The 11,277-nt window shown below is 41.3% G+C and overlaps 1 protein-coding gene across 1 annotated transcript; it reads left to right on the plus strand.

Moving 5' to 3' along the window:
- The first annotated feature begins 1,242 nt into the window (after positions 1-1,242).
- On the plus strand, positions 1,243-2,370 carry LOC147438762 (uncharacterized). The gene is made up of 3 exons (XM_086484191.1): positions 1,243-1,750; positions 1,853-1,953; positions 2,043-2,370. The coding sequence occupies exons 1-3, from the start codon at positions 1,546-1,548 to the stop codon at positions 2,115-2,117; spliced, it is 381 nt and encodes a 126-aa protein (XP_086340317.1). The 5' UTR covers positions 1,243-1,545; the 3' UTR covers positions 2,118-2,370.
- Positions 2,371-11,277: the final 8,907 nt, after the last annotated feature.

Below are 11,277 nucleotides of genomic sequence, written 5' to 3' on the forward strand. Positions count from 1 at the left end.
ACACAAAAAATATTCAATACGTACGAATTTGAAAAAATAACAAACTTTTTTTTAAAGTCTCAAGTTTTTGGTTTTCAACAACTCGTAGCTCCCAATCAAATCTGAATCTGTCCGAGCTCATCTCATATTAATTTATTTGCCTCGCTGCGCTCTTCAACCATCATGAGACATCAAAAAATCACATCCTTCTTGGATTCTCCACAAATCAACCTGCAAGCTGATAATTTCTACAAAAACAATGTAAAACAGGCATTTTTCTCTTTTCCCTTAATTTAGAGGCTTACATACAAAAGTTATCCAAAAACTCGCCTTAACACCCTTAAAAGTGGCTCCCAAAGTGTGCCCCCAATCAAAATGTCAAAATTGAAACTCAACAATCAGGCTGGATACACACTGAGTCTCTGCCTGCCCATCACTTTTGCGCACGGACAGGCAGGTGTTACACACTGAAGGTATCGCGTTCTCCAAACGTGGCGAAGCTGTCAGACTTAATCGGCAACGTATTGGCTCGACGTGTCTTGCAGGAAGCGTTGTCAGCAGCTCGTTCCCCGCCCAAGCTTGGGCAGGGAGTCTTGGCAGCCCACGTTCTTGTCCGCAGCCCATTTTGCGCTCCCAATCGTGTTGTGCCGGCTGGATTCCACGTCTTCACGCCCAAGCTTGGGCGGAAGGTGTGTAAACAGGTCAGAATGAACTAGAGTGTACAAACTCTATAACCACCAAAATTTCCTTCAAACAAAAGTTATTTCTAAAAATTTAAAAATAAGTCTTGTCAGAATGATGATGGCAAGGACATGTACACTCGATATGCTAAAAGTGACTATGATGATGTTTGGAGCTAGTCAAGGGCTATAGGACATGTATAATCGATTTGTTGGCAATGACGACAATGGTGAACGTAGAGAATGGAGCTAGTCAAGGGCTGTTGGAGAATGGCATGTCATGCTTGGAAATGCTTTGGTCGCATAGAGCATGCAAATTAAACCCTTGAAACCTCATAAAAGCGATGGACGGTACACACCGTGCATGCGTGCGTGCATGCGAGTGAGGTGGTTAGTCTATGCAACAGAAACACGTGGCATGAGGTTATGGGTTCAAATCCCGGATCGTGGGAGCTATCTAGAGTCTTCGTACTGCCTTGATTTTTGCACCGTCCAAAGGTTAAGTTCGCCCACAAATCCCGACCGTTGATCCGCTCACTGCCCCTCATTAAATGCTCGGTGTAAGTGTGGAGGGAGAGCTAAGGCATCTGGATTCTGAACGAGATGTCCTTTATTTAGGTGATAACGAGCATCGAGCAAACATATTCGATACAAATGTTGAGCTGGTCTCGCACAAAGGCTGTGTGTGCAACCGTCCTCTCATGTTTGCAAGAAGGGCAATAGCAGCAGGAGGAAGGACTTTTCTGTCAGGGCTCTCAATACGTTCTTACCCTACCCCGATTTGCAGGAAAGCGTGCGATGTTTGGATAGGCAGCGCTTGGGCAAGCAGCGCGTAGAAGCCTTTCAGATCCTTAACATCGTCTCTGCTCCCCCCCAAGTCCTCGACATGGGAGCTCGTCCTGTGCGACCCCGCCCTTGGGCTCGTGCTCCTGCTGTCCGCATGTGGAAGGGCTACCCCCATTCACTAGCCCTCTATTACAACCTTTGCCTCATTGAATGGGAGGCTCGTGGATACAGGAACATCCTCCTCAAGCCCTCTCCTTTAGCCGGGTCCTTGCCGACAGCAGACCTAGCCCTGCCCCCTTGGTTTGGTAAGCATTATGGTGTTTGCATTTTGGTCATTATGTGTTTTGCATGGGGCCTTTGAATTGGCTCAAGCATCATGATGTAGAAGCTTGTTCTTTGGGTTTCAGGGGATGACGTACTACATGCATCACATCGTTCTAATTTGCTGCGGAAACTTCCAGAACATTATTCTCAATTTTCATGGACGGAACAGCCTGATCTTCCATATGTATGGCCAGTTCCGCTGGTAAATGATTAGATCTGGAGAAGTTTACCTCTCTGTATTGCTGCACGGAAAGGGCTTTATGCAACGTGCAGGGTTGGCACCATGAAGAGCATGGTGGGCTTTGCAAAGATCTCTGTTGGGGCGTCCTTCACAAAAATCGATGCTGATAAACACCACCACTGGTCTATCAATGGATACGACTGCCAATCTTGACAGGGTGCTGAGATAAACCAGGCATCATCCAAAAAGAAATTAATGTTTGGAAGATCGGGATTTCCAAAAATCTATCTCAATGGGAAATAGCCCTTTGCATTGCTTTATTCTAAACCAGGCAGTTGTAGATGACAAGGCTCTTTCTCTTCTACCGTTCAGGTGTAATCGTGATACCGTGAAGAGTTAATTACTGTATATTTTGGCTTCTCTTGTTGTTGGTTGCCTGCTCTCGTTTGCCTTTGCAAGCTCGTGATACCGTGAAGAGTTAATTACTGTATATTGTGGCTTCTGTTGTTGTTGGTTGCTTGCTCTCATTTGCCTTTGCAAGCTATGGTTCATGGGAAAGCTGACGTTCGAGATGGTTTTCTTGGAGGCGACTCTCAATTTTTACCCTTTCAAAGGTGTGGGAGATTGTTGGCCGTTTTGTATGTGTCTTCTTTCTTTGGTGGTGGTTGATTTGGTGGGTGTAAGAATTGCTTAAAACTTTGAAGAGGGTATTTGATGGGTCTGACTACTAACATAACCATGTTAGTACACATGGAGTCTACTCGACTAGGACGTGAAAGAACATAGAGGTATTGAAGTCACTTCGGAGTTTTGAGAGGACATAATCAAGTATCTAAGTAACTAAACCTATCATTTTAACATCGCAAATGCGAAAGACTAACACAATGCTATCTACTTTGTTGGGTCGTCTCCAAGAGTTTTTTGGGGGCTTCAAATCTCATCAAAATTAAAGGAAATTGGTGTAGTGAATAAGCATAGCCTGACTAACCACCATCTGTTGTAAAGGTATACTTTTGAAGGTGCTCAAAAATCATAATATTTGGAAACAACTAAAAAATGATTAGCTATAAACTTAAATCCGATGCTACGGCCACTTACCTAAACTAGCCAACCACCCTATATAACACTTATCATATCGAAAACAAGAAAACCCTTGAAGTTTGATTTTTCCCTTGCACACTTTAATGGTGGGAAAAAAAGTTATATGTTTGACTTGGCCAAATGCTTCACTAAACCAATATTCTAGACATTTTTCTATAATCCACTTCTTTTGATGATGTTCAAAGAGCGTTGTTGTTATGAAGTTATTAGTGTAACCCTAACACGTGTCTCCTTTAATTGAGACTCTAGCTAGTCTCTTTGGACTATACATCATGCAAAATCTCAGCCAACGTAGGATCATCGTATAGACACCAAGGAATCATTTTGAAGACGCTGAGACAACTCATCTATGGTTTGCATGTGACTCGTCGATGGTTGGTATGCGAGGACTCAAGGCTAAAGTCTCCTTCAAGATCTCAAACCCCATCGAGCTTTGCCATCGTTTAACTCAGTTTCTACTAGTAAGCCATTTCAAACTTCCATGATCGAAACGGGCCTCAAAGATGGTGCCATTTATGGATTGTTTCTACTTTTTTAGAGCTTGCACAATCGCTAGTAACTTTTATTCATAGGATGAGTAGTTACTATATGAGCTTGATCGAGCTTCTTAATCCTACAAATAGGACATCCCCCTTGCCATAAAACCATCCCAATAGCCTCTCAGCTACCATTTATTTAGAGGATGAATGGCTCGTTGGGCTCCATAATGCTCAAAACATGTGCCAACATGATTGCCACTTTTTTTTAGTGTTCAAAATTTTTTTGTGGGGACTTTTTCCAACTAACGTTTCTTGCCTTTTGTTGAGATGTCAAGCTCCACATGTACTACTCTTGGATGACTATCAGCGATGGTCATCATCACTGGCGTGCCTTGGTAGATACACATATCTTTGTCCAGTGATACTACAATTGGACTACAACGACTTGGTCTATCTACCGAAGTAATTGCACATTTATCCATCCGGCTCATTCACATAGCGATTTACATTAAACTTTTGTACTAGTTTTTTCTATGCATTATAGATTTCTTATCTTTAGTTAGTGAAGAAGAAGAAAAAGAAAGTTGTCTCCATCTTTGTGTGTGTGCGCACTTGCAAGAGCTCAAGCACTCTCCTTCTCTAAACCTGGTATCAGAGCCTGGTTGTGTCCAAGGAGCTTTGATCAACAAAAATGGAGTAGCATAAGAAGCGATTTCGATATTCTCGAAAACCATCTCTAAACGATCTTCAATTGAAGTGCTTCTTTTGAAACTTGTGCATCTCGGGTTGTGTATAGTCCTTTGGACTATGCGTGTACATCTTGATTTACATTTAATGTTCGTTTTGACCTCCGTTTTGGAGTAAGAGTGCGCTTGTATGCAGAAACATTGAGTTTTGGGCTTCTGCAGATCTAATGTTCGGTAGTGCAAAAAACCCCAATTTTTTTGCAATGTTTGCAGATGCTATTTACACTTCCAAACTTGAATTCATTTATAGTCCAGATTCACATCGAATCTCTTCATTTGAAAGAAAAGTAAGCCATTTGTCGCCATCATTTTCTCTGGGCGACCCCCTCCCCCTCTCCATCACTAGCTCTGCTCGCTTCGTTCCTACCTGTGTGTCCCTTCTCTCTCTGTCTCTCCATCCACTCATGCATGGTGCATCTCTCTCTTTCCCACTCTATGGTCAGCGATCTCATTCCCCCCCCCCCCCTCTCTCTCTCTCTCTCTCTCTCTCTCTCTCTCCCCCCCCCCCCCCCCCCCCCGATCGACTTGCAACCTCACTTGTATGGTCTCAACATTGCTATCGCCCTCAGAATGCAAAGGTTGTTTGTGTCTCCCACCACAAAGTAGAGACTACTGCTAATCGGGATGCCTAGCATCACATCCTCACAAATCCGCTAAAAATCAATGATGAAGCAACAACACAACCCTCTTGCAACAGCGGCACCATAGAGATGAGGCAAACCATCTCTCTCTCTCTCTCTCTCTTTGCGCCTTTGTCCCTTATGTCCGCCTTCATGCTCAGACGGAGCATATCTCTTTCTCTCATTGCCTCTTTTCCACATTTCCTCATCATGGCCCCTCCTCCTCCCCTTCACCCTCTTCAACATCATCTTGGCCCCCTCTCCTTTCTGTGTGTGACGCATGCATTCACACACCACAAAAAACTCACACGCTCATCAAACCACGAGAGAGCGGTCCATGTTGCCCTGCTGAACACACTTACATAGGAGAAGACCTTACTAATCTTCTAATTGGAACGAAAATTGTCGCCATCGCGGGTTCTGCAAACACCCCCCCCCCCCCCCCCCCCCCCCCCCCCAGCTCGCCATCTCTTCCTCTGCACGGTGCCCGATGAATTGCGTCTCCATTACAAGGCAGCATCATAGACACACTCCTGCGATCCTCTACGACAAGTCTGCGCACAATCCCGTGTCCTTCTCTCTCTCTCTCTCTCTCTCTCTCACAATCTGCACACAATCACGCGAAAAAATCTGCTCTCTCTCGCTCCCCCTCCACGTGCCACTAAAGCCTTCGGGAGAACCTCTAAAAAAAAAAATCCTTGTCCCCCTCTCTCCCCTCCCCTCTTCTCTTTTCCCTCAAAGCTGTAGGAGCATCTACAAAGATTCCTATTAATCAGCCCATTACGAAAATTGGCAGGGCCTACTTAGTATTAAATAGTTGTATGCACACATATTGTGGTTACAAATGGTAACTAACTAATTTTAGCAGGCTAGTCAGAGACTTGGTGTAGTGTTGAAAACATGTTATCTTACAATGATGGATTCAACTAGATTGTCGGTGAGAACATAAACAAGAACAACTTTCATGCTTGGAAGTTTAGAATGACCAATTTCCTCATGAGTAAAGGTTATCGGGAGTACGTTGATAAAGAGCATGAGATAACATTAACGTTACCATAATAAAGTACAATTGCTGTACAGATAAAGGATTTTAAAGATTGAAACCAAGAGCTCGCAAAGTCATTCATTGGCTTTACGTGAGTGTGCAGGATATTACAATTAGGCACATACAAGATACTCACATTGCAAAGGAGGCTTGTGACACTTTATTGTCGTTAGATGTGACCAATAACACAAAAGCAAGGAAACTGCAGCTGTAGAAGAAAAATATGTTTGTCAATGACTATATGTTGAAGATAAAGAACATATGTGAGTCTCTTCCATCAATTGATGTTACAATTGTTGATGATGATAAGGCGGAAGTATGTTTGTGAGATTTAGGTTTAGAATACAAACAATTTACATAGAAACAATTTACGACTGGTATCCATCTTTGGTATCCATCTTTAAGAGACAATTTTTGCATTGCAGATTTAGTGTCTTTGTTGATTGTGGAAGAGAAGGAACTTGAGGAAGAGTCCTCTACATAGGGACTCCTATATTAGAGGAGAAGCAAACATGACCCTTCAACATTGAAGCAATACCATATCGAAACCCTTCAACATTGAAAGAGAGACAAGTATACAGAGGAAGGGCACGTTTCCTACAAATTATAATAACTGAGTGTGGATGGTGTCAACTCCTTGCTATACTTACATGTGATTTTCTCTTCTTTAGAGGCATGAGTATGTGAGCACATAATGTATCGATCATGATTGAGACATGGGCTGGGCTTGTCGGTTCAACATGCACGTCAATCAAGTGTGGGTACCTATATGTGAACGAGACGCCCACATAAGTAGCTGGTAACCTAGTTTTTGGTCATTCTCGAGTGTATTAAGATTGCTCTTGCTCTCCTCCTCTCTTGCGTTATCTCTTTGCTGTGTGTGAGCGTGGACGAGAGTGTGTATGTGCGAGCGATCTTACGATGGTGGCGATGGTTGAGTAGGGGCGGTGAGCTCCATCTTCACTGCAACACGAGTTTCCTTCATCGATAGCTACACATAGATGAGTGACACACCGTCTGCATGTGTTGAGCTTGCTTGTATTCAAGTTGTGTGCTTGCAGCCTCAATGACTCACGCACAACGTGCAAAAAGTCCCTTGTGATCCGATATTTTTGGTGCCGTTGTCGGAGAGGCGCCGAGTGTTAAGCTCTTGGTGTAGCTGTGCTGTTGTTTTTTGCAGTTTTTTAGCTTTTTTGTGAATAAGATTGGTGGCATTGTGTGTTTTTGGTGTTTGTCTACACAGATCCGTGGCATCAAGCAAGATCTGTCATTTTCGGTTGCTGTTTGTAGAGATCTATTGTTGTCATAGTTTAGAATTGCTGTTTTTGTAATTTTTGCTATTCTTTCCAGATAGTGTCTGATCTATGCTTAGTTAATTTTTGATTGATTTGCTGTAAATCTGTTTATTGGTTTGTTTTTATTGTAATCTCTACAGTTTTTGTTGGATATAGAAGTTAAATTTGTGATAAAAAGAGTTAAATTTTTGAAAAAAAAATCCACACACAATAGCGCAAAGAAATCTGAATTGGAATTTTTTTTGGTTAAAATTAAAATAATATCTCTAATAGTCCACGTCCTTATTCCTATCCTTGAGCCTGAACTTGGGGACAAGCGCGGTCTTGGTCTTAGTGTAATTGTATAAGGTATACATGGTTTTATATATATGCCCTACTCCTCAAAGAGTGGAATGGGGTATGTGGGATAAAGACTCCTACTTTCCCTCCACAATCCTCCACTTATCTTTCACTTCCACTCACTTACCTAGGTAGAAGAAATCGCTTGTTTTGAGGGCCACGGACACCTCGCTTGGCCAAAAGCTGTCCCGTAAAGTACATGCAGACCTGTTAGGTGAGACACTTGTTTTGAGCTATCGCATATCCTAGTCTAAATCACGAGCATAAAAAAAAGAAGAAAAGACCATAAAACGACTAACACATGAACAACCAAACTAGTTAAAAAAAAGAAAAAAACGTATTTGGATGCTTACCGACGTTGGTGGGTACTAAATTTACTTGTATTTATGCTCTGGTTGAGTCCTAGAGTCTGAAAAGCTTGAGAGTGCTTCAAATTATGCAGGCACTCACTATCCATCTACATAAGGTACAAAACAAGTAGAGGCAAGACCTTAGATATCAATGTCTATGATAACAAAAATACAACCAAAAGTAAGAAGTATATTGTGTCACCTTCTTGAGGTAGCTCATAGAATCGAAGCATTTTATATTGTCCCACATTGTGTAAGGGAATCCCTTCTCTAAAGATCTTATGGAGTTTTGCCTAGATTTTCCTCTTGTCTTTGTTGTGCATGAAGCATACAATCCCATATGTTTGTGCATAACTGTGGGTCACGATCCTTGCTTTGTACCTACTCACGCTACCATACTTTATCTTATAGACCCACCTACATCAATTTTTCTTATTTTTTTTCTTTGGTAATGGAACCAACTTCCATGTTCCATTTGTATCAAGGGTAGCCGCTCTCCTTGTCCATAGCTTGCCTCCATTTTGCATCTTTCATAGCATCCTCAAAGTAAGTGAATATTTTCTCCTTTATAATCTTTGCCATATATGCACAATGACGAGCCACATAGTTTCCATAGCTCAATCTCTCCACATGATCTTTTACTCTCTCATATCTGCATAGTCCAAGGTCGCTTCTAGGTGTCTTAGTCCCTACTTGCATCCTTCTTGCACCCCAAATTTTCATGGAGAGTATAAAAAGTTATCATCTAAACTTCTCCAAACCACCATTATCACTATCATCATGACATGCACTCAACTTTGGCAGCTTAGAACTTTTTCTTCCTCGATACATTTGAAGAGTTAATAGGACTCACTCTTTCATGCAATCCACTACTTCATGGCTTATCATCATTATCTACACTAGGTGAACCTCATGACCCACTTAAAACATATGACTGCATGCCTATATTTTTTGTAGCCACGCTCTCTCTTACACCAACTCCTATGGCATCCTTTACGTTAGCATACCAACTTGCCATTTCATCAAATACAACATCTTTGCTCACCTTGATTTTTCTCATCTGGCACAAGCACATAAGAAATACATCCCAACACTTTAAAACTTCACATTTGATTTTTCATCACACAACTTCGCTTCTACACCTTCGGTCTCATATCATGTACTGCAGTAGTAGGAGTTCTATTAATAATGTAAACACATGTAGTAGTAGTTTTGACCTAATAACAATGAGGCATATTCTTCTCATTCATTATAGCTCTAGAAACTTCTACTATGTGCATGTTCTTTCACTCTCCACCATCGTTTTATTGTGGAGTATACCGGCATGAAAACGGTCTCTGAATTCCATGCTTTTCCATAATACTTTTGAACTCATCTGAAAAGTATTCTCCCCCTCCATTTGACCTTAAGCACCTTACATGTTTCCAAGTCTATTTTTCAACCATAGACTTGAAATTCTCAAACATTTATAAACATGTCACTTTTTTGCTTCATAAAATAAACCAATACCTTCCTTGTATGGTTAGCAATGAAGCTCACATAGTACTTGCATCGACCGATGGATGGAGTCTTTATCAGACCCTACACATTTGTATGTATTTTTTCTATTAATTCTTGCTTATATAATTGTCATGAGGAAACGATGCTTTTTCCTGCTTTTCAAACTAACAAGCTTCACAATTTTTTGCATTTCAACAATAAATGCTGGCAATCTTGTGACCATCTCTTTAGTTTGCATTGTCATTAGCCTTTATAGATTTACATGACCAATACATTTGTGCTAGTTCTCAATAATTGCAAAAACTCATGCACCTTGTGCAAACATGCCACCATTCACCTCGGCACATTTATATCCAAAGTTTTAAAAAAAAAACTATTTTCTTTCTTTGTGTAACCAACCTTCCATTCTTGTTATGCTCTTTGACAAAGAGACCATCTAAATTGAACCGCATCACAAACCCTGCTTAGCCATTTGTCCAGCATGAACTAAATTCTTTCTAATATTAAGAACATCCTAAGTTGCATTTATACGCATGTACAACAAAAATTGTACGTATATTTTGGTATTATACAATGTATACCCGTATTATACGCGTATCTTTGAATAAACGAGATTTCAATTGAAATATATTTTGATTGAAATATATTTCGATCAAAATACTGTTTTCTTTATAAAAAAAGGCGCCGCAATAGTTCGAACAAGCTATCGCGACATTGACATCGCTAATAGAGAGAGAGAGAGAGAGAGAGAGAGAGAGGGAGAGAGGGAGAGGGAGAGAGAGAGAGAGAGAGAGAGAGAGAGAGAGAGAGAGAGAGAGAGAGAGAGAGAGAGAGAGAGAGAGAGAGAGAGAGCAAAGAGAGTGCCTGTGTCGATAGGGACAGTGCCATCACGATAGTCATGTAATCTCTTCTTATGTTCTTTTTTTCATGAAATTTATTTGCTAGCGTTGTTGTTGTGGAGCTTTGCTCATACCTTAGTGTTAGTTTGCAGGTTTGTCACTCTCTTTGGCTGTGTTGACCCCCATGTCACATTGTAAAGAGAGAGAGTTTAGACACACGTCCTTGGCTGTGTTTATTTCGTGACACACTGCAGGGGGGGTTAGAATTTAGATGCTTCATCCTTGATTGTTTCCGACCTGCGTGTTGCATTGTAGGGAGTAGCTTAGGATGTATAATTAGATTTTCTGTCTCTAGTTGTTGTTGACCACCAAGTTGCACTACAAGGAGGGATTAGCTATCTTACATCCTTCTTCATAGTTGTTGCTGACCATTGTGCCGCACTACTACAAGATCGAATTTAATAGATTCTTCATCTCTATCTGTTTGTTGACCATGGTGTCGCATTGCAGGGAGGGATTTAGGATATTTAAATGCTTCAATCTTGGGTGTTGCTAACCATTACATCGCATCGCAAGAAGATTGGATTTAATAGATTCTTCATCTCTGTCTATTGTTGACCACCTTGTTGCACTGTAGGGAGGGGTTTAGGGTTGTCAAATCCTTTGTTCTTGGTTGTTGTTGACCATTGCATTGCACCACAAGAAGATTGGATTTAATAGATTCCTTGTCTCTGGTTTTTTTTTACCACCATGTCGCACTTCAAGGAGGGGCTTAGGGTTTTAAAATCATTTGTTCTTGGCTGTTGCTGACCATCACGTCGCACTGCAAGAAGATTGGATTTAATAGATTCTTTGTCTCTGGTTGTTGCTGACCACCATGTCAAACTGCAGGGAGGGGATATATAACTTATATCTTTTGATCCTGAGTGTTGTTGACCATCATGTTGCACTGCAGGTTGATTGGATTTAATAAATTTCTTGTCTCTAGCTGTTGCTGACCACCATGTCGTACT

The sequence above is a fragment of the Adiantum capillus-veneris genome, chromosome 16, assembly GCF_014529385.1.
Source record: "Adiantum capillus-veneris isolate H3 chromosome 16, ASM1452938v2, whole genome shotgun sequence".
NCBI classification, from domain to species: domain Eukaryota; kingdom Viridiplantae; phylum Streptophyta; class Polypodiopsida; order Polypodiales; family Pteridaceae; genus Adiantum; species Adiantum capillus-veneris.

Coding starts and splice junctions, on each gene's coding strand:
- LOC147438762 (XM_086484191.1), top strand. CDS start 1,546: ATGGGAGCTCGTCCTGTGCGACCCCGCCCTTGGGCTCGTGCTCCTGCT. Junction 1,751..1,852: donor AGCCCTGCCCCCTTGGTTTG/GTAAGCATTATG, acceptor TTTGGGTTTCAG/GGGATGACGTACTACATGCA. Junction 1,954..2,042: donor AACAGCCTGATCTTCCATAT/GTATGGCCAGTT, acceptor TGCAACGTGCAG/GGTTGGCACCATGAAGAGCA.